At 45.0% G+C, this 24563-nt stretch overlaps 1 protein-coding gene across 3 annotated transcripts; it reads left to right on the forward strand.

Annotated features, from left to right (window-relative positions):
• The first annotated feature begins 1657 nt into the window (after positions 1-1657).
• PPM1K (protein phosphatase, Mg2+/Mn2+ dependent 1K) lies at positions 1658-20627 on the forward strand. Of its 3 annotated transcripts, none has more exons than XM_077276421.1 (7): positions 1658-1832; positions 7230-7741; positions 7813-7913; positions 14549-14714; positions 16642-16786; positions 18065-18199; positions 18979-20627. In XM_077276421.1, exons 2-7 carry the CDS (start codon positions 7296-7298, stop codon positions 19108-19110), a joined length of 1125 nt encoding a protein of 374 aa, XP_077132536.1. In that variant the 5' UTR covers positions 1658-1832; positions 7230-7295; the 3' UTR covers positions 19111-20627. The 3 variants fall into 3 exon arrangements, with proteins under 3 accessions (XP_077132536.1, XP_077132555.1, XP_077132545.1); XM_077276440.1 differs by lacking the exon at positions 1658-1832 and adding an exon at positions 1948-1967; XM_077276430.1 differs by lacking the exon at positions 1658-1832 and adding an exon at positions 5856-5873.
• Positions 20628-24563: the final 3936 nt, after the last annotated feature.

Raw genomic sequence — 24563 nt, forward strand, 5'->3', positions numbered from 1 at the left:
TTTTATGGGTCTACGTGTGTCAGTGTCTCCGGTACGTGAGGAAACTGTCACCTCACGTACCGGAGCCACTGACGTGTGAAACCGGCCTTAGCAGTTCCAGATCCGGCTCAATACAGGTACTTGCAGCCTGGTCTTCCTCCTGACATACGATGATATAAAAAATGTTCAGCACAGCCTAAAAGAGGAGGTGCATAGCTATAGGTTCCCAAACCCTAATACGTGGAACTCCACTTGCGGTTGATACCGCGTGGCTCTCGTCTCTTCCTCTCCCGCTAGCTGGACTGACCTTCAAAACTGTTTTCAGTGCAATTTTTCCAGTAAAACTTACATTTTGATGCGAAGCAGTTAATTACCATCGGGGGTTCCACTATATATACCATTCATGCTACATTTAGCACACTGATGAAGGTCCATTGCAGACCGAAACGTTTGTGGTTACTGTATGTATATTAAATACCCCCTTTTTTGCATCACATTGGAGTGTGCTAGTTGTAACTATTCCTCCTGACATAGACACGAATCACTTATAATCAGTATTTATTATGGTTTTCTAATGTGTCTGTAAAAGATATTGTCTGTGATTTTTTGCTGTCCAGAAAAAGTAAAATATCAAGTTCGCTGCCCTAGTTCCCTATGTACAGCAGATTTTTCTTGTGAAGTGTTGGCGGGAAGGACGCTGGGTAAAATATGCTCCATTCTGAATGTTTTTCTCAGCCATTTGAATGAAAAATTTGGCGTTGCCAAAAGAAATAACATGTTGCAGATTGGAAAAATTGCTTTGATGGTTTACAATTTTTTTTTCTTCAGCAGAAACGCGTAGGGAAAAAAACATGGAAAAAAGCAGTGTGTGAACAAGCCTGCAGACGTACCGGTCTACTCTTTCAAGCAGTAGACGCCATTGGTTTCCCTCAGGGTATGTGCACACGTTCAGGTTTTTTTGCGATAAAAACGCTCTACAAACTCATTAAAAACGCATACATTATGCATCCTATCATTTAGAATGCATTCTGCAATTTTCGTGCACATGATGCGTTTTTTTCCGCGAAAAAAAAAACGCATCGCGGTAAAAAAAAAAAAGCAGCATGTTCATTAATTTTGCGGTTTTTTCGCGTTTTTCACGCTATTCTATGCTTGGGAAAAACGCATAAAAAATGCGGTAAAATCGCGGTAAAAATGCGGATTTCTGGCAGAAATGTCCGGTTTTTGTCAGGAAAATTTCTGCCAGAAGTCCTGACGTGTGCACATAGCCTGAAGCATCTTTTCAGCGTCCTGTCCCTATTTGTGACTGTTTTTCTTGCTATATTATACGTTTCTTGCGGCTTCCAAGCATAAACCTCCCTCATGTCAGGTCTGTATAGGTCTCCAGCGTAAATAAGACGGCTTTCATTAGTCACTGACAGCAAGCAGCCATCTTTACTGAGCAGTATAACGCAAGCCTGTGAGGAAACGTCCTGCAATGATTATTTCACAGTGTGAGAACGATTACATAACATTAGCCGCCGCCGTCACACTGGGGTTACTGTCGTGCAGGCAGCAGCGGCTGTGGAATGCGCTGTGACCTCTGAGGGAGGCGCTTCCCGCCCTTTCTCCTCCCGTGTAGCCGGTGGGCAGCCAGGGCGTGGAGGCGGTGGCTGCCGAGGCGCCTTACTATTGGCTGGTGAATGTTGATGGGCGGGGAAGGCCGCACTACTTGGGCCCAGACCGCTTTGTCGCTGCTTCATTTCCCCGCAGCGATCAGGAGAGCCTGTAACCCGTAGTGTGCCGGCGGCTTTGGAGGCGATAGACGGGTCGTCAGCGCAGTGCGCACCGGATCACCGTATAAAGGCGCTGCGGTATGACCACGGCTGGTGGAGGGGGCGTCCCACGGTGTTATTGGGGTGTCCTGGAATGTGCTTGGCGGGCGGGAGGGGGCGCTGTACACAGCTGATCTGCATCCAGTGACGGCAGTGGGTGTGTCGCCTGCTCGGGTGAGGCTGGGTGTACAGTATGCTGCGATAATGAATGAGGGCCTGGCTGCCGGGGGCAGTCCCATGTAACCTGTCCCGATCACTGGCACTAATGCTGCCTGATGAGCATGCGGGTCACCTTCTGTCATGTGACCCGTGGCTCTCAGCTGCTGTCACCACGGGCGGTAATATGCCATAGGGCCCTTACTGGGGGTGTTGTATTACATCAATGTGCACTAATCCTGGTGTTATCCCACACAGCAACCAATCAGATCACAGCCCCTAACTACTGGCCTGTGATTGGTTGTTATGGACAACACTGACACATGGATGAGGGCAGCAAAGTAAGTCATCACCGTTAACGAGTGCTGTGCTGGTCTGCAAGGATCCATTCCCGGCACCAGGGCCGGACTGGGACTAAAATTCAGCCCTGGCATTTGAAGTTACACAGGCCCACTTGTCACATGGTGACTGTATAATATCTTTGTACACTTGTAGGCAGGGCCGGTTTTAGGCAAAGTGGGGCCCTAGGCAAAGTTTAAAATGGGTCCCCAAATGCTAACATATTGCACATCACACAGAAGCCTTTCTGTTGTATTTACGTGTGCTGAGTTCAGGCCGCTAAACGAGTTTGATCGACAATACTGAAGTTGTTCAACGCTTGTTTCCCGGCCTCTTTCCACCAGCTGAGGAATAATGATGAGACAGAACGATCACTAATAGATCACCATACAGTATCATGTTTTCAGCAGCACATCTACAGTTTACACTGGCAATGTGCTGCTGACAACAAGGCTTTTTGTTCCAGCAAAAACAATCCGAATATGCAGCATTTTACTTGTTTAGTAAAATACACCCCATAGTCCTCCATATATTATAATGTGCTCCATAGTCCTCCATATAGTATAATACACTCCCTATAGTCCTCCATATATTAAAATACACTGCTCAGTCCTCCACATAGTATAATACACTCCTCATAGTCCTCCATATAGCATAATACAATCCTCATAGTCCTCCATATAGCATAATACAATCCTCATAGTGCTCCATATAGTATAATGCACCGCCACAGTCATCCATGTAGTACAATTCACTTCCCATAGTATAATGCACCCCATAGTTCTTCATATAGTATAACGTATTCCCCATAGTCCTCGATACAGTATAATGCAGCCCACATATAGTATAATGCAGCCACCCCAGAGTATAATGCAGCCACCCCAGAGTATAATGCAGCCACCCCACAGAGTATAATGCAGCCACCCCAGAGTATGTAACCCCCATAGAATATAATACAGCCCACCTCCCCATAATATATAATGTAGCCCCCCATAGAATATAATGCAGCCCCCCATAGTATATAACGCAGCCTCCCCCATAGAATATAATATACCCCCACAATAGTATATAACACAGCCACATAGTACATAACATGGCCTCCCCCATAGAATATAATATACTCCCCATAGTATATAGCAAAGCCCGCATATTATATAGCACAAACCGCATAGTATACAGCACAGCCTGCATACTATAGCACAGCTCGCGTAGTAGATAACACAGCCCACACAGCAGTATTCAGCACAGACCACACAGTAGTATACAGCACAGACCACACAGTAGTATACAGCACAGCCCACAGAGTAATATATACAGCACAGCCCACAAAGTAATATATACAGCACAGCCCACAAAGTAATATATACAGCACAGCCCACAGAGAACTATATACAGCACAGCCCACAGAGAACTATATACAGCACAGCCCACAGAGAACTATATAAAGCACAGCCCAGAGTACTATATACAGCACAGCCCAGAGAGTACTATATACAGCACAGCCCAGAGAGTACTATATACAGCACAGCCCAGAGAGTACTATATACAGCACAGCCCAGAGAGTACTATATACAGCACAGCCCAGAGTACTATACACAGCACAGCCCACAGAGTACTATACACAGCACAGCCCACAGAGTACTATACACAGCACAGCCCACAGAGTACTATACACAGCACAGCCCACAGAGTACTATACACAGCACAGCCCACAGAGTACTATATACAGCACAGCCCACAGAGAACTATATACAGCACACAGTAGTATACAGCACAGAGCACAGCCCACAGAGAACTATATACAGCCCACAGTAGTATACAGCACAGAGCACAGCCCACAGAGAACTATATACAGCACAGAGCACAGCCCACAGAGAACTATATACAGCCCACAGTAGCATACAGCACAGAGCACAGCCCACAGAGAACTATATACAGCACAGAGCACAGCCCACAGAGAACTATATACAGCCCACAGTAGCATACAGCACAGAGCACAGCCCACAGATAACTATATACAGCCCACAGTAGTATACAGCAGAGAGCACAGCCCACAGAGAACTATATACAGCAACAGCACAGAGCACAGCCCACAGAGAACTATATACAGCCCACAGTAGCATACAGCACAGAGCACAGCCCACAGATAACTATATACAGCCCACAGTAGTATACAGCACAGAGCACAGCCCACAGAGAGCTATATACAGCCCACAGTAGTATACAGCACAGAGCACAGCCCACAGAGAGCTATATACAGCCCACAGCAGTATACAGCACAGAGCACAGCCCACAGAGAACTATATACAGCCCACAGCAGTATACAGCACAGAGCACAGCCCACAGAGAACTATATATAGCACAGAGCACACAGTAGTATACAGCACAGAGCACAGCCCACAGAGAGCTATATACAGCCCACAGCAGTATACAGCACAGAGCACAGCCCACAGAGAACTATATATAGCACAGAGCACACAGTAGTATACAGCACAGAGCACAGCCCACAGAGAGCTATATACAGCCCACAGCAGTATACAGCACAGAGCACAGCCCACAGAGAACTATATACAGCCCACAGTAGTATACAGCACAGAGCACAGCCCACAGAGAGCTATGTACAGCCCCCACAGTAGTATACAGCACAGAGCACAGCCCACAGAGAACTATATATAGCACAGAGCACACAGTAGTATACAGCACAGAGCACAGCCCACAGAGAGCTATATACAGCCCACAGCAGTATACAGCACAGAGCACAGCCCACAGAGAACTATATACAGCCCACAGTAGTATACAGCACAGAGCACAGCCCACAGAGAACTATATACAGCCCACAGCAGTATACAGCACAGAGCACAGCCCACAGATAACTATATACAGCCCACAGCAGTATACAGCACAGAGCACAGCCCACAGAGAGCTATATACAGCCCACAGCAGTATACAGCACAGAGCACAGCCCACAGAGAGCTATATACAGCCCACAGCAGTATACAGCACAGAGCACAGCCCACAGAGAACTATATACAGCCCACAGCAGTATACAGCACAGAGCACAGCCCACAGAGAACTATATACAGCCCACAGCAGTATACAGCACAGAGCACAGCCCACAGAGAACTATATACAGCCCACAGCAGTATACAGCACAGAGCACAGCCCACAGAGAACTATATACAGCCCACATCTCTTCTCTTCCTCCCCTCACCTCCTCCGAGAATGGCCCCACAGTCCAGAAAAAAACAAACTCTCCTCACCTCTCCTCGTGCCCAGCGTTGCTTCCTGGTTCCTGCTCCTGTCTCAGCAGCTGCAGTCTGCCCGGGACACAGCAGGTGCGCGATGATATGACGTCATCGCGCACCCGCAGTGTCAGAGGCAGAGCGGGGAATGATGGGAGAGGAGCGTCTGTAGACGCTCTCTCCTCCATCATTGCATTCAACTGTACCGGCGTCTATACGCCGGTATAGTTGAATGCGACGGCGGGGGCGGCGGATTGAGCGGCCCACCACTGGCACCGGCCCTTCTGGCATTTGCCAGAAGTGCCCTATGGCCAGTCCGGCCCTGCCCGGCACAGACATTGAGGTGAGCGAGACTCTGCGATGGTTGTCGCCCACCTTGTGGAGAGGAATTATGGGTGACATGTCTGCCAGGGGTAGTGTTGTTCCTCGTTGATGGCCTATTTTTAGGGCTGGTCGCCAATGTGTGATCGGTGCTGCTCCCCCATCAGCCGGTGTGCCCTCCATTACACAGGTTCTCCTAGTAGCGGCTGTGCCTAGAGGACATGGCTGCAGTCCCCATAATGTCCTCTACTGACCGCATGACTTATCAGGGCGCTGTATGATCGCTGCTCTGGTGTCCATACATGAGGCCCCTGGTGCCGTCACTCAGTTACCCAGGACGCTGTAAGTGATCGCTGCTCTGGTGTCCGTACACGAGGCCCCTGGTGCCGTCACTCAGTTACCCAGGACGCTGTAAGTGATCGCTGCTCTGGTGTCCGTACACGAGGCCCCTGGTGCCATCACTCAGTTACCCAGGACGCTGTAAGTGATCGCTGCTCTGGTGTCCGTACACGAGGCCCCTGGTGCCATCACTCAGTCATCCAGGACTCTGTAAGTGATCGCTGCTCTGGTGTCTGGCTATTTGGGATGGTGCCCGCTCTAACTTCTATGACGCTGCTCTGGTGTCCATACACGAGGCCCCTGGTGCCGTCACTCAGTTACCCAGGACGCTGCTAGTGATCGCTGCTCTGGTGTCCATACACGAGGCCCCTGGTGCCATCACTCAGTTACCCAGGACGCTGCTAGTTACAGACAACTATGTAACTCGTACGAGGATTGTATCGCACTGCACGGACTAACGCAGCACCTCTTCTAACCTGAGCATGACTGCTCTAGGGGTCGCACCCTGCAATAGGTTTCAGGCTTAGTTTGGGACCGATCCACTCCGAAACCCACCTGAAAAGCATTAACAAAGGTTGAACTTGCACTTTTTTAAATTTATTTATTTTTTATTTTTTTTGAGCAAGAAAATGCAAGTACAGAAAAAACCTGCTGGGAGAATACTTGCGGTCCTTAGGTCCAGCTCTGCCTTGTCATTGCTGCTCTAATCTTTGTCTAGCCACTGCAGGCAGTCGGTGGCACAGGGACTTATTATAGAACTTGATCTGGCCATATACATGGCAGGAAAAAAAAAAGTTAAACAAGGAAGGGGAAAAAATAAAAAATTATTGAAAAATATAGTTGTTTCAATTTGGTGTGACACGACCCCCTAAAATATGTATTCGGTAAGTGGCCTCTATAACATCTGACCACAAAGCCTTCTGATAAGGTCTTACTTTTGGCCTAGACTCTAGGACTGATACAAATAGTGTCTCGTTGGTGATATACAAGAAATAATATACAATATCATTTTATTTTTTTTTTCCCCTGCAAACTACAGTTTTATCCATTTCAAGCTATTGAAGATCAGAAGTTTATTCCTTCCCACGTCCTTTGTAGTTGAGGAATGTCAACAGCCATCTTTGTTACCTTTGCAAGATATGGAGGGTCTCGGGTGAGAAGAGGAGCGCTGCTGACGTCGCGTGTGCTGCAAGATAACGGTCGTGTTGCTTCGGCCTGCCAGTGCTTCACAGTCAATCGCAGGTCTTTTTCATCACGGTTTGACCCCGACGGAAGTGGGCGACCGGCCACCTGGGACTCTTTTGGTATCTGGGACAATCGAATTGACGAGCCTATTCAGCTTCCGCCCAGTATTAAGTATGGCAAAATTATACCTCAAATCAATATGTCTAAGGTGGGCTGCTCCTCTCAGATATCGAAGAGGAAGGAAAATGAAGACCGCTTCAACTTTTCCAAAATAAATGACGAGGTCTTGTATTTTGCCGTCTACGATGGGCATGCAGGGGCTGGAGCAGCTGACTTCTGTAACCAATACATGGCCCAGTATATCACGTAAGTCATCTCATTCATGGGGTTATTGCCCTTTGGATGCAATATTATTAATGTGTGATTTATCTCCCCAGGGACATCCTTACCCAGGAGAAAGATATGGAAAAAGTGCTGATCAAGGCATTTCTAGAAATTGATAAAGAGTTTGCAAAAATGGCTCGTCTGTCTCCTAATGGTAGGTGCTCCATTTGTTTCTTTTGACCCTCAGTTCTTCCATTATTTAATAAATGGAAGTGCAGACATTCATACTAGATAGCAGAATCGTGACTCTACTAACGCGTTATAAAGCAGACCTCCAAAAGATGTGCTAAGCCCCTGATTTAAGGGACTGCTGAGGAGGTGGTACAGTGCTTCTGGCCTTGATGGGACTTAACAGAAGAGACCTCCTGAATTAGGCCCCTTTTTCCAACATCTGTTTTAAAGTGAATTATTTCAGGATATCTTTGCTTAATTTTTAAGATTGTTTTGAAGGTATAATTGAGTAATAATAATATTATTATTATGTTACTAAATGGTTAGCAAACCTGCTCGGGTGTTATCCAAGTATCTCGAGCGTGCTCAAATAATGTTTGAATCCCTGCGGCTGCATGTTAACCAGCCACAACACATGCTCGGATTGTCTAACTAACGGGCAATCCCCACATGTGTTGCAGCTGTCTAACAGCAGCAAAAAAATGCAGCCGCGGGGACTCAACATATTATCTAAGCATGCCCAAGATACTTGGATAACACCTTATCCATGCAAGTCCACTCATCACTGGTTGGCAACAATCTGCATATTGTATCCTGTTCTAAACGGTCACTGACCACTCCTGTGAGCAAATCCACTGTTCCACATCAACAGAGCAGCTCTTCTAGGCTGCTCTGACGGGGCATGACTGCTGATTGACAGCCGGCTCCTCGAAGTTGGGCAGTGGGGAAAAAAGCTGCTGCTCTGTCGACGTCCTGTCAGACATGTATGACTGCTGGCACCTCCATCCGTCTCTAAAACTGGGGATCCTGTGTTTAAAATAAAATGGATTGGTGATAAACATTAGTGGGCCAACCCCTTGTATTAGTTTGTATGTTGGCGATTGGGTTATTGAATTGCATATGTAATTACCAGGGGGTGCTCTGCTATAGCCCAGTTCTTTCAATATTACTGAATAGTGACTTTAGTCTGTTATATGATGGTGCCTAGATTTCAACATTCTTACAGGGAATCTGTGTGATCAACCCTCCTAAGTCGCTCATGGGCATGAAGGTGGATAAAGTGATGCCTTATCTGCAATCTGTTGTCTTATTTCTGAGAAATCCCTGTTTTTATTATGTAAATGATCTGTTCCAGGCTATGGGCCAGACACTGATCTGGATTAGAATCTGCCTCCGAACTTGAGACGGGTAACTAAAAAAAAAGCAGGAGAACTGAGCTCTGTCTAATAACCAACATGTTAGAAGCTGCAGCTCTCACAGCTCTGCTGTATTGCATCATTGGCTGCCTGTGACATGGAAGGTGAGGTTGAGAGGACCCTGAAGATGTCTGATATAATCACACACTGCTCTGTAGTGAGATTGTACTGTTAGCCATTACCAGTGTGAGACATGGAATGTCCCTCTTTCATATAAAAAAAAAAATAAAAATAATAATAATCTTCGGAGGCAGATTCTCGTGCAGATCAGTGTCCGGCACACAGTCCTGAACAGCTCACTTGCATGTAAGACAAATGTGGCTTTCTCTGGAGTAAAGGTACCTTCACACGAAACGACTTTGTAACGATATCGCTAGCGATCTGTGACGTTGCAGCGTCCTGGCTAGCGATATCGTTTAGTTTGGTCGCTGAATAAAGTTCAGAACTTTATTTGGTCGTCCGATCGCCGTGTATCGTTGTGTTTGACAGCAAAATCAACGATACCAGCGATATTTTACTGGTAACCAGGGTAAACATCGGGTTACTAAGCGCAGGGCCGCACTTGGTAACCCGATGTTTACCCTGGTTACCCGGGGACCTCGGCATCGTTGTCGCTATCGCTGCAGCGTCGTTTCGTGTAAAGGTACCTTTAGTAGATAAAGGTATCATTGTATTCAACCCCTTGTGACCTACATGCCTATGTAGATGGCTTAGGAGAGTTGATCCTTTTGGCAGCCACTCATGCTATCTTAAACTCTAATTCAATATATAAAATGTTTTAACTAGCAATACTGGGGGTAGGGAGGCTGCACACCTCTAAAGGTACCGTCACACTCAGCGACGCTGCGGCGATATAAACAACGAGCCGACCTAAACTAGATCGCTGGAGCGTCGCTGTTTAGGTCGCTGTAGAGACGTCAAACACAGCAACTCCAGAACGATGCAGGAGCGATCCTGTGACGTAACGGCGACTCGCTTCTCGTTCTCGCTTGTAGCTCCATTACATCCATTGTTAGCGTCGTTGCTTTTGATGTCAAACACGACGATACACGCCGACCTGGTGACGAAATAAAGTTCTGGACTTCTAGCTCTGACCAGCGATGGCACAGCGGGATCTAGATCGCTGCTGCATGTCAAACACAACGAGATCGCTATCCAGGACGCTGCAACGTCACGGATTGTTGTCGTTCTCTTTGCAAAGTTGCTGAGTGTGACGGTACCTTAAGTCTGAAACTATTGGGACTAAAATGACTAATGCTCCAAACTGAAAAGCATTGCACACAATGGCCCCGATTCATGAAGCCTGTCATTGTTTGATGAGGGATGTGCTGGAGTAAAAGGTGCTTGATTCATTTAAGAGGGGCACCTTGCCACAAATCTTACTCCAGTCCAGGGATCAGAGTAAGGGCTTGTGCACACGCTGCGGATTCCATTGCGGAATTTTCCACAGCGGATTTGATAAATCCGCAGTGCAAAATCGCTGCGGATTTATCGCGATTTCTATTGCGGTTTCCTCTGCGGGTTTTCACCTGCAGATTTCTATTGGAGCAGGTGTAAACCCGCAGTGGAATCCGCAAAAAGAATTGACATGCTGTGGAATATAAACCGCTGCGTTTCCGTGCAGTTGTTTCCGCAGCATTTGCACTGCGGATTTCGTTTCCCATAGGTTTACATTGTACTGTAAACTCATGGGAAACCGCTGCGGCTCCGCAGCGTGTGCACATACCCTTAGACTTCTGGTATAATATAGGCCACAACTTGTCAGAAATTAGACTAGCTGTGGTGCCACGCCTTGGCTCCTCCAATTTTGGTGCAGATGTGCTATGATCGCACTAGAAATTTTGACTTTACGAGCTGATTTACTACAGACTTTTGTCGTAAACGGAGTCAGACCATTGTGTGCAATGTTCTGAACGCCCTTTTACTTGGCATCAGATCTGGTGAAACCTGTAGGTGCATCCCTATGTTGACTTGCATGTCCTGTGCATTTCCTATTCCATGCAGCCTTTAACGTTCCCATCTCCCAGTGTTGCAGGTTTGCCTTGTATGATAAAGCCCTTGGGTGAATTTCCTATTTGCCTGTGTGCGCATGTTATTTGTAGCAGACACTGCGCGTGGTGAGCAGCTATAGGCTTGGAGGCCCCGGATGTTGTAATGCTGGCCTTCAGTGGAAAGGGAGATCATCTCCTAATTTTTGTCCCAGGTGAAGGGAGTCCAGCGGTTCCTAGCCTGGACTACAGGAATATCCCAACATCCACTTTGTCCCATTAGTTGAGATGAACATGGAAGTTAAATTGTCCAGTGAGTGTTGAGCAATCTTGACAGGTCTGTTTATTAGTGTCGTTGAAAAGACAGATTTACAAATTATAAATGTTATGTCTATTAAACGCGATAAAGTAAATTCGGCACATGATGAATTTTTTTTTTTTTATTTTTTTTTTGCTAAAAACTCATAGATTTTGGAACACTGAGGGGCTTGTTTTTGGTGTGGTGGTGTTGGCTAATCGCTGTCTTGGGCACCAGAAAGCCATTGAAACGCCATGCAAAATCTCTTGGCCTTTTTATATAAATCTAACATGAGAAGTGCATGCTTTGGGATTTGTGTGTAAATGCACCAACATGGCGGAAGTCATGCCTATTATATAGTTTAAAGAAGGGGGGACACACCCACCAACAACTGTAAATCAGGTACTGTGCCCCTTTAAATTTTATTTTATTTTTTTTAAAGGGGCACAGTACCTGATTTACAGTTGTTGGTGGGTGGTTTTTGTTTTTTATCTCGTGCAGACCACTCCTCTCACCCCCTATGAATTTGGTGGCTCACTAAAGCCTTGGGATTTGGGAAGCGTCTGCACAGGAGCAACAGGGAATTGGCACCATTTTTGGAGATGATCTAAAATTTGCAATAACGAAGATGACTGTTCCAGAATCTATGACTGTAACATAAGCAATCCTTTCCTGGTTAGAGGGAATCTGTCACCGGGCAGCACGGATCCATGTCAGACACCATGATAATAGCGCCATGTCTTACAAGTCAGGCTGCTATAGTAACGCTTTATTGGTTGCAGTGCATCGTCCTGTAAAATGATGACTTGCACTGCAGAGATCTATAGCAGGCTATGGACACTGTGAGTGATCTAGTATGAATCGCTCAGTGCGCAGCGTTTTCTTTAGTATGTACATACTTAAAATGACTGCCGTTGGTATTGTGCCGCCAGTCCATGTCAGCGACCCCCAACTCCGACTGACAACTAATGCGGATAAAGCTGTCAACCAGTGAGGTGACTCGGCTTATGTGGTGACATTCTGCAATATTCGGGAGTTTCTATCACTAACTAGTTTGCCCCAGATTGGGCAGGATATCTGGTGACAGGCTGCCTCTAGCGAATGCTTCATCTTACATAAAGCAGGTATTTTTACTGTTGAAACCAAGGTTACCTCCTGCAGAGCCTTGTTATCACCAAAAATACAAAGGCCTCCATCCATAAGCAAGGTGTTAAGGTCAGCTATTGATCAGATGACTAGATCTTGAGTTTTCTTCTATTTGTCAATCATTTAGACCTGAGTCTTAAAACCTCTCTGACCAGGTCTCACTGAATTCATTTGTAGCAGTCATTGATCATCATGCATATTATTGAAGGGGGGATACGGGGTCCTTGTAAAAGGAGATCTTGATGCTGCTCTTGTAAGTGGCCTTGTCTCAATCTCTCTTCATTAGTGCCATAATGGCCTTCTGCAATTGGTCCACTTTCTACTTGGATCGGATGGTCATGAAGGACATCGAGGACTAGGACTGTAATGTAATGTCTGCTTGGGCTGGCTTTGCACATTCAACTTTCATGGACTGTAATGGCTGGCCAGGGGTCTCTTGCCACGAACTCGACAGCCTCCATAGAAGCTTGGGAGGCTGACTGTAGATCAGGAGGCCAGCAGCTGGTCTGGACATTGAGGTCTGTAATTGGGCCATGAAAGTTGGATTTGTGCAACCTGCCTAAGTGATTATGACTGTAGCCTCAACCACTATAGTATGAATTACGGCAAGAACAGAGGCGAGAATCCAGCAACTTACAGACTGCTGGGCTTAATTTATCAAAGCTAAAGGGTAGCAAAAACTAAAGCCAAGCCTTGTCTGTGGCAACAAGTCACAGTGGAAACTTTCAATATTATTATATTAATGCTGAGCTCTGATTGCTATAAACATGATGATCTCCATCTCTGAGACAGTAAGAATACCTGCTTAAAGCTATAGTCGCACATGTTGTTAAATAGTTGTCTGTCACACTCTTCATTAAACATCGTGGCATAATGCAGCCGCCCATATAGTTTTTCTGCACAGATGCATGTAACATGTTGGTGTTCCAAAATACTAATCTATATGCATACATGTAATAAGAAGCCTTAACATGATATTTCCTACTTCAAACACAGTAAGCATCCTCCTCTGTTTGTCTCCCATGGCAGTGACTGTAGCAAGGGCCACAATTGTGCATGGCCACCTATTCCTCCTCCTGCCAGAAGCTATTGGGCATAATGGGTAATTTTGGTCCCTGTCCTCTGGAGATATTGGGAACCCACATCTAGTAAATACTAATGACCTGTCCTCTGGATGTAATATAAATGTCTAAATTCCATTTTTAATATTGGAGCATGTGTGGAGCAGTTGCCTGTAGCCCTTCTTGAAGGGGGTGGGGGGGAAGCATGTAATTGCTAACAGAGGCAACTACTTGCCTGTTGTACCCAACGCCGATCATTGACTGCTCCTGCCGGGCAGCAGTTTCTTCCTGTTGACAGGGCGGGACTACTGGAGTCATGCTGATTGACAGACTTCTTTATGCTACCTAATTGGGGGAAGCCAGATGTCAATCAGCATGATGCCAGTAGTCCCGCCCTGTCAACAGGAAGAGATGAGCACAGGACCCGTTGAAGCACAGTCAGCGCAAAATGGCCGTCGTCCACAGAAGGTTTCCGCTCCTCTCCTGCTATACCCGTTTTCTGGATTAAATAAAGGACTGTTTTTAATTGGATGGTGAGTAGCACTTTTTTCAAAGGGGGGGGGGAAATTGCTGCTCTGACAGGAAGTATCTGAATCCCTGGCGGGAGCAGTCAATGACCAGCACCTGGTATAAAGGACAGGTAATTCCCTCTGTTAGCAACTACATGGATTTTTTTTTTTTATTTTTTTTTTTTGGTTTGTTTTTGTTTTTTTAAATATAAATCCCGGATATCCCCCTCTAATTACCATTCCTATTAATGAGGGCATGCATTGAGCCATGTTGTTTTTGGTCTGTCAGTATAATACTGCGTTTTTAGTTTGTTTTAACACACATTAGCATGAAAAGAGAAAATCCAGAATATTACAGGCTTATTTTTGTTTCCTGTCAGTACTGACATGACATTTCTGAATCTCTCATGGTATCTTTAGCAACTGTATTGAACAGTGGGACCACTGCAACAGTAGCCTTGTTGCGCGATGGCATTGAGCTAGTTGTGGCTAGTGTTGGTGACAGCCGGGCACTGTTGTGTCGCAAAGGAAAACCTGTGAAGCTGACTATTGACCATACACCTGAACGGAAGGATGAAAAACAAAGGTATGAACTCCTTGTATTTGTCTGATTTGCATCCTATTTTTATCCACACAGTGTTAATTGTCAAAAAGCTAGCTGAACTTGGAGGGTCCACTAAGAGGTTTACATATTGGAAATACTGTAACCATCACTGCCATAGACCATTATGACCCATTAAAAAAAAAAAAAAAATCTAAATTTTACACTTAAATGTATACATTTGGGGCACTGATATTGTCAGTTTTACCTCTGATTTTGATTTTGAGAAATCGCTCATGTCAAACCAATCTAATCAGTTTTTATGAAGAGGTAAGCTATAGGCTAGACCACGGTGAGTCATTGGACGTGGTATATCTCGATTTTTCCAAAGCTTTTGATACCGTGCCGCACAAGAGGTTGGTACACAAAATGAGAATGCTTGGTCTGGGGGAAAATGTGTGTAAATGGGTTAGTAACTGGCTTAGTGATAGAAAGCAGAGGGTGGTTATAAATGGTATAGTTTCTAACTGGGTCGCTGTGACCAGTGGGGTACCGCAGGGGTCGGTATTGGGACCTGTTCTCTTCAACATATTCATTAATGATCTGGTAGAAGGTTTACACAGTAAAATATTGATATTTGCAGATGATACAAAACTATGTAAAGCAGTTAATACAAGAGAAGATAGTATTCTGCTACAGATGGATCTGGATAAGTTGGAAACTTGGGCTGAAAGGTGGCAGATGAGGTTTAACAATGATAAATGTAAGGTTATACACATGGGAAGAAGGAATCAATATCACCATTACACACTGAACGGGAAACCACTGGGTAAATCTGACAGGGAGAAGGACTTGGGGATCCTAGTTAATGATAAACTTACCTGGAGCAGCCAGTGCCAGGCAGCAGCTGCCAAGGCAAACAGGATCATGGGGTGCATTAAAAGAGGTATGGATACACATGATGAGAGCATTATACTGCCTCTGTACAAATCCCTAGTTAGACCGCACATGGAGTACTGTGTCCAGTTTTGGGCACCGGTGCTCAGGAAGGATATAATGGAACTAGAGAGAGTACAAAGGAGGGCAACAAAGTTAATAAAGGGGATGGGAGAACTACAATACCCAGATAGATTAGCGAAATTAGGATTATTTAGTCTAGAAAAAAGACGACTGAGGGGCGATCTAATAACCATGTATAAGTATATAAGGGGACAATACAAATATCTCGCTGAGGATCTGTTTATACCAAGGAAGGTGACGGGCACAAGGGGGCATTCTTTGCGTCTGGAGGAGAGAAGGTTTTTCCACCAACATAGAAGAGGATTCTTTACTGTTAGGGCAGTGAGAATCTGGAATTGCTTGCTTGAGGAGGTGGTGATGGCGAACTCAGTCGAGGGGTTCAAGAGAGGCCTGGATGTCTTCCTGGAGCAGAACAATATTGTATCATACAATTATTAGGTTCTGTAGAAGGATGTAGATCTGGGGATTTATTATGATGGAATATAGGAATATAGGCTGAACTGGATGGACAAATGTCTTTTTTCGGCCTTACTAACTATGTTACTATGTTACCTCAATAAGGTAATTTCCTGTGTAGGTCGCTGTCAATGAGCATTTAGAGAGAAGTGGTAGTTGTTTTTTTTTTTTTTTAACAAACCATATGGGTGATTAAATGAAATGACAGACAAACTTCAAGTTGAGTTCTATTAGACATAAACCATATATTTGTTTTATATATCATGATATTGCATCTTGTATAATGGGACTTCAGTAAGTTTTTCAGCTCTATTTTACTTAATAGTCTTGCCACTGAAGAACCAATTCACTCATCAAGGCACCATTTTCTCCATCTTTTATGCCAGAAATCTTCAATATGTGTGGTGCCCCCTTGTATTGGGGGACTACATGGTGAATAAGGTATCTAGATTACATAATAACCTTGTATTTTAATATCACCCTTGTGTATTTTCAGGATAAAGGCAAGTGGTGGTTTTGTGGCTTGGAATAGCTGGGGACAGCCTCATGTAAATGGAAGACTAGCAATGACAAGAAGCATAGGCGACTTTGATCTCAAGTCCAAGGGAGTGATAGCAGAACCTGAAACCAAGCGGATTAATGTGAGAATCTTTTTTTAACTCTCCTTCCACAGTCCCACCCTCCCTTTTACCAGTCTTTTTAAAAGCCTTCAAAAATACCAAAAGCTTTAAATAAAAAAAAATTTTTTTTTGCCCTGATCTACTTCAAAGTAATGCAAATGTTAACACTGGGCTCCTTTTGTCTTTCTGAATTCTTCTTATCTTGCTTGGCCTTTTATAAGTGTATTGTACAGCTTAGGGGTGGATTTGCCTTGGGTGATTAGTAAGAAACCAGACTTTTTGGCTCCACACTGGAATTTCTAGCAAATTCTGTTTGCATATGTATATAGGTCAAGAATGTGCTGGCCACCCCACCACTCGGAGATATAGCCTGAGTGGGCTGGGCGGACGGACTATCTACTTTACCCAGCCGGATTGTCTGGTCAAGTAGTTCATATCCCTTTGATGGAAAATGGCTGCTATCTAGTGCTCTGGCCAGTAAAGCATGAAGTCACATTTGGTGGGGGATAGGGACTGTCTAAAGCCCCCGTCTCACTAAGCGAGTCACAAGTTTTGTGATGCAACAGCGACCTCAGTAGCGATCTCGCTATGTGTGACACGTAGCAGCGACCAGGCCCCTGCTGTGAGATCGCTGGTCGTGTCGGAATGGCCTGGACCTTTTTTTTTTTTTTTTTTTTTTTGATCGTTGCGGTCCCGCTGGGTAGCACACATCGCTGTGTTTGACACCCTACCAACGACCTCGTTGACGACTCAGACACTGAATCATCATAATAGCTCCCATGTGACATCGTTGTACAGGTCGCTGGTGAGATGTCAAACAGTGAGATCGCAGCAGCGATCGTTGGGAAGATCTCACTGTTTAACATCTCACCAGCGACCACATAGCGACGCAGCAACGATCCCTGACAGGTCGTATCATTGTCGGGATCGCTTTAGCGTCGCTAAGTTAGACGGGGCCTTAAAGGGTTGTTGGACTTTATTCTCTCAACACCCCCCCCCCCCCCCCTCCTTTTTTTTTTTTTTTTTAAAAGAACCTATTATATTCGAGTGACTGGATAATAGTTTGTTTTGGAAGCTTCTTATTTAGCTTTGACCTAAGTTTTTAAAGCCTGAAGTACTAAAGAGACTTCGCACTTGGAGGCAATGAAACGCCTAGTTTAGCAGACTTTCTGCACCATCAGAAGTGACTGCACCAAATACTCATCATGGGAACTAGGTCTTACTTCCTCTCTAGTCTGTACACTCTCTCTAGTTTAGGACTGTACACTGCTATTGGCTAACTATTTCTCTATTTTGCAGGTGCACCATGCAGATGATAGCTTCTTAGTATTAACTACAGATGGCATCAACTTCATTGTCAACAGTCAGGAGATCTGTAACATAATCAGCCAGTGCCATGATCCTCGGGAAGCTGCGCAAGTTCTCACTGATCAGGTGACCATTATGGGACGTTTGATCAGATTATGGGTTATGATAACTTGTGAGATGAAAATGTGCAATAATACTGCTATAAAAAAAGTTTTCCCCTACTGCAAACTCCCTGCTAGAACTGTAAGAATTGGGTGGTGAAGATAAATGGCCCTGCGCTAGCGAGAAGTTCTGACTTCATATACCATTTCATCATTGCTTGTGTAGGGTGTGTGGTGTGTGTTTTTTTTTTTTGTTTTTTTTTTTTTTTTTCCCCCCCCCTCCACCTAAAACACTCTCCCCCCCTCCCCCTAAAGCAATAGTCACATGCTGACTAGATGAGCGTAGCCTAGCTCAATGCAAGTGTATTGAGTCAGGCTGGAAAAAAGTCTAGTCTCAATGTGGCCTGGAGTGTGCAAATCACATACTTATCCCCCTTTGATCGCTCCTCCCCGGCCCTGGGGAATTGTTACAGCACGCAGAGTGACTCCAGACTTTTAGCTTAAGAATGGACAATTCCTTTAAGTGTGAAATTATGGCCTTTGGATTATTTGAAGGGGGTATCTTTAGGCTGCTCTGCATGTTTACCCTGTGAGCCATACTTGTTTAGGGAAAAAAAGACCCCAAAATTGACACTAAACAAAGGTCTACATCTCTAACCATATGGTGGATTTTAAAACGGAGGGGGAGTATTTGGAATAATATAATCAATAACTGTCCACTTCTGACCTGATGGCAAAATTCTAATTTGTATAATGTGAAGTATATTTTTATGCTTACCACTTTCTTCTTGCTGTGCATTTCAGGTGATCCAGTACGGCGCAGAAGATAATAGCACAGCCATAGTTGTCCCATTTGGTGCATGGGGAAAGCACAAGAGCACTGAAGTCAGCTTTTCTTTCAGTCGTGGCTTTAAATCGAGTGGCAGATGGGCGTAACTGGTAGACTGCTCTGCAGATATTGGCACAGTCTACATGCACTGTACAAAGATTTCTTGTATTTGTTAAATCCATTACTCTCTAGACCAGGGAATGCTGCTTGTCATGTACAATTCTTGTTGGAAGGAAGGACCTTGTATGTATAGATCCAACCATTCCAATGTATGGAACACCTCATTTTAGTGGATCAATACAGAAGTTGGCAAGAAGGTTGACTTCAGACATATATGAACTACTAATATTGCTCATTTTGCACTGCGGTAGGTCTCCATCTTCTGCTGACATTTATCTGTTACACCATATGTGTAGTGTTTGTATTATTTATAATGTGAGATTAATTGAACACGACCACGTAACTGTACCCGTGCTCAATTTTGTACTCTATAAAGGTTTGTACTAGGTGTTTTAACGCCTTTCTTTTCTGAAAAAATGTGAATAGGAGCAGAATAGACTAATTATATTTTTAGTTGTTCTCTGCTCTTGCTGTTGCCATTTTTAGTCCATGATTAGCATTGTTTTTTTCTCTTGTAAATGTGTATGAATAATAAAATTTTAATTAAAGTCTAGGGCCTGTCACTTGCCCGTATTAGCCATTGATAGTGCTGATAATGGTGAGGTTTAGTTTGTTGGGTTTTAACAGCTTTTAGGCTCCTCGTATTTCACATTTGAGGGAATCTTTAATTTTATTTTTCTTTGGGGGGGATCAAAGGGAAGATCGAATCTTGGCACAAGGGTGAGGGGGAAACCTTTTTTTTTTTTTTTTTTTTTTTTTTTTAATTTTTTCCTTCCCTCTCCCCCTTTTTTGAAGGAATACTCATGCCTGCATGCCAGCTTCACTTAAAGGGTTGTCCACTACTCAGACACCCTTTCTCAGTGAAATAATACCTATACTTGCCACCCGCGCCGTTCCAGCAGTGTCGGCACTGGTTCTCCCAGGCCTACTGTGACATTATCGCATGATCCCTGTGGCTAATCGGCTCTGGCTTCATTCTTCTCTCCTGCAAACATAATTAATTAATATGCAGAGTAAGTGAGCGCTGCAATTTCTCTCACTCTCTCCAGATGTCTTGATGAGAGTGAAGCAGCACTGACTTAACAAGAAGGATTGCGTGACATAACCATGTCATTCGATCCCTGGGAAAGGCAGTACAGACACTGCTGGAATGGTGCCGGCAGCGAGAGTAGGTGGTAGTATTTTACTGGTTGGTTGGTGGACGTAGGGATTGACTGAGTAGTGGACCAAATCTAAACTGAGAGGTGGGAGAGGAGAGATATAGGTTCTGAAGGCTCTTTCAGCTACACTAACACTTTTTTGTTAGTACTCCAGTTGTAACAGCTCTACTCCCCCTCCCTGTAGGTATGCCTATATTACATCTAGTTGCTGGCCTGCAGGCAGTGGAGCAGTTATTTTCTGATTTACATATTAGTACTACTAGTCACACAATGTTGGCAGCTATACAAGATGGTGGATTGTATGTGTTTTTAGTTTTGTAGTTAATAAAAAGTTTGAGATGTTTCATGTGTTCTTGCTTTCCTCTACCAATATTAGACCGCATTCATCATTGAGTCGTGCAACCTTTGCCATTGTCCTCCTCTAATCCAAATAAAGGTCTGGTAGCATGGTAATGGACTGAGCATCTTGCAACCATAAGGGGTACAAAAACCCAGAATGGCACTGATTTTTAGACAATTAAAAGGTCATCTATGATTCTTTACGTGGTGAAATACTATTGTATGTGTGATGTCATATCAGCAGAGCTGACCTATAATTAGCAAGGATGTCTCAACAAAACCAGACCTCTTTCTTCCAGTACATTGTGATCCAGTTTTGAAGCTCACAGGCCTATTGCAGAGGCTTCTAGTCCAGAGCTGAGCATGGACAGACTAGTCAAAAGCTCTGCTGCATCTGCAATGTTCTGCATTCTCTTCTGTAGGATAAGGCCGCAGTCATCATTGAGCCTTGGTGGTCCGTAACTGTCTCTTAAACCACCTTGGTACAGTTAGAAGCTAATCGTTGCATACTGGGAACAACTCCGGGTTTTTTTTTTTTTTTTTTTTTTACCCTTCGCCACGACAGCACCCACTATGAGAGGGACCCACCCATAGGAACAGGAAACCTACAGAGGTAAAAAGGGCGGTCCCTCTCTCCTCTTTTGTTTGTTATCGGAAATCCCTGGAATACCTACTTAGATGTATCCTGACCTGTGCACCCGCCTGTGTGGTCTCCATGCGAACAGCAGGGGCTGCGGCGTCAGTAGCAGCGGCGGGGGAGCCACTGCATGCAGCCTCCCCCTTGACTGGTCACTTTCCCATCAGTTTCCGGGCAGCAAGTCCGGCCTATGGAGGGGAGCATGCTAATGAAGCGGATCAGCCGGCTTCACGATGCTAGGAGGCGACAGCGTCTCGCTGGTAAGTGCATTATGCTTCACTGAACCGGAAGTGGTTGGAGCACTTCCGGTGCGTGGCCGGCAGTGCGCTGAGAACGCCGCATGTTCAAATGAGGAGCTGGGACACAGAGCAAACCTGCTCAGACTGTTGTCTCCGGCACATGAGGAGCATCCACCAGCGGTGGAGCAGGATATCCCTGGCAAGGACGGCAGCACTAAAAGCTCAAAATCTACAGGCACAAAGGCTATGAAAAAGAGTGGTCACCCTATTGAGGTGCCTGACACTCACACAAGAAGGAGTAGAGAAGCAGATCTCAGATTCCGTATAGCGTCTCCACCTCCTAAACCGGTATAGTGATGGCTTCACTGGGTGAGTGTATATAATCCTCTACCTATAAGCTGATCCCTTCTTTCTCTGTTCTCTCCCCATAGGCTAAGAAAACCAGTAAATCAAAACATATGGAGTGTGCCCTGTGTATGCAACCCCTTCCCGATTCATATCCTAATAGGTTGTGTCCAAGCTGTATTAATCAGACCTTACAGGACGAGGCTGCTGTCACAACCACTAATATCAGAGCCATAATTAGGCAAGAAATCGAATCCCTGGGGTCAAAAAGCTTGAAAAATCAAGGAAGCAAAAACCTTTTCCCCGTCTCCAGTTCAGAGTCTGAAGAGGGCTTAATCCGATCTTCCAATGCCTCAGGATCATCATCTAGCTCTTCTGAGGATGAGGGCCGGGCATGCTTTCCAGTTGATAGCATAGACAATTTTGTGAAATCCGTAAGAAACATTATGGGTTGTGCAGACACTAAGGAGGTCAGATTGGCACAGGATATTATGTTTGCTGGCCTAGGCCAGAAAAAACGGCGAGCTTTTCCAGTCATTTCCGCCATTAAAGACCTTGTGAAAAAAGAGTGAGACAAACCGGGGAAAGGATTTCTCCCATCCTCTTCCAAAAGGCGTTACCCTTTCAGTGATGATGAGTTAGCAGTGTGGTCTAAGGTTCCAAAAGTAGATGCGGCTGTAGCATCCACCTCAAAGCAATCATCTCTCCCTGTAGAAGATGCAGGAATTTTATTAGACCCACTAGACCGTAAGACTGAAGCTCTTCTTAAGAGGTCTTAGGAGACAAACACTGGAGCCTTTAAGCCTGTCAGGTACATGCACAGCTAGGTCATTATTAGTATGGATAGACCAGCTAGAGCAACGGGTCAAAGGCAAGTTGACGAGCGAAAAGGTTCTACAAGCAGTTCCACTGATTAGAAGTGCTGCGGCATTTTTAGCAGATGCGTCAGCAGATTCTTTGCGTTTGGCAGCTAGATCTCCTGGCCTAGTGAACGTGGCTCGTCGAGCCTTCTGGCTGAAGGGATGGAAGGGGGATGCACAGTCTAAATCTAGACTATGTACAATTCCGTGCCAGGGTGAGTTCCTGTTTGGAAAGGTTCTTGATGACCTACTCAATAAAGCAGGAGAAAGAAGGAAGGGCTTTCCTAAACAGTTTCTTCCTTCTTATAGGAGAGTGTTTAGAAGACGGCCATTTAACAGAATGAGGCCGTATGAACCGCAAAGAGATCGTTGGGAAGCGAAGGAAACAAAGCAGAAAGGTGCCTTATTTAGTAACCCTGAAACAACTAGACGAAGTAGATACTGTCAGTAAAGAAGTCCGAGTAGGTGGAAGACTGAAATTTTTTCACCGTCAATGGGAACACATAACTTAAAATCAATGGATCCTCTGCATAATAAAATCTGGACTAAAATTAGAATTCTTTAAACTACCACAAGATACTTTTATTGTAACATCGCTGAGAGCACCGGAACAGCAAAAGGAGCTCCAGTTAGAAATTCTAAGTCTCTTGGCTAAGAATGTTCTTATAGAAGTACCAAGGAATCAGGAAGAGAGGGGATTTTATTCCCCTTTATTTCTGGTTCCCAAACCAGATGGTTCTTTCCGTACTATAATAAATCTTAAAAAAATTGAATTCCTTTTTGTATGATCACACCTTTAAGATGGAATCAATCAAGTCTACTATTAAACTTTTGTTTCCTAGATGCTTTATGACGGGTCTAGATTTGAAGGATGCGTACTATCATCTTCCCATTTATGCAGAACACCAACAATACCTCAGAGTGGCAGTCAACCTAGAAGGCCGGATCCGTCACTTCCAATTTACAGCTATGCCATTCGGCCTTTCTATGGCTCCTCGGGTTTTCACAAAAGTCATGCTCGAGGTGATGGCTTATCTGCGTCATCAGGATACGCTAATTGTACCTAACCTAGATGATTTTTTAATAATTGGAAATTCGGCCTCACAATATAAAGAACGCTTGGCTAATACCATTTCATCTTTGCAGGCTTTAGGTTGGATTGTGAAGTTCAAGAAGTCCAGACTTCACCCAGAAACCCTTCAGTCCCTCCTAGGACTAATCTTGGACTCTGTAAGTCAGAGGTGTCTCTTACCAGAATCCAAAAAAATAACCATAATCTCAAAGGTTACTATGGCGAGGTCTAATCCTCAGATGTCACTAAAGGCCCCGTCTCACATAGCGAGATCGCTAGCGAGATCGCTGCTGAGTCACAAGTTTTGTGACGCAACAGCGACCTCCATAGCGATCTCGCTATGTGTGACACGTACCAGCGATCAGGCCCCTGCTGCGAGATCGCTGGTCGTGTCAGAATGGCCTGGACCTTTTTTTGGTCGTTGAGGCCCCGCTGACATCGCTGAATCGGTGTGTGTGACACCGATCCAGCGATGTCTTCACTGGTAACCAGGGTAAACATCGGGTTACTAAGCGCAGGGCCGCGCTTAGTAACCCGATGTTTACCCTGGTTACCAAAAAAAACAAACAGTACATACTCGCCTTTCGGTGTCCCTTGCCGTCTGCTTCCTGCTCTCACTGACTCCCGGCCGTACAGTGAGAAGTGAGAGCGCAGCAGTGACGTCACCGCTGCGCTCTGCTCTCACAGTACGGCGGCTCAGTCAGAGCAGGAAGCAGACGGCAAGGGACACCGAAAGGCGAGTATGTACTGTTTGTTTTTTTTGGTAACCAGGGTAAACATCGGGTTAC

Source organism: Ranitomeya variabilis, chromosome 1 (genome assembly GCF_051348905.1).
Source record: "Ranitomeya variabilis isolate aRanVar5 chromosome 1, aRanVar5.hap1, whole genome shotgun sequence".
Lineage (NCBI taxonomy): Eukaryota > Metazoa > Chordata > Amphibia > Anura > Dendrobatidae > Ranitomeya > Ranitomeya variabilis.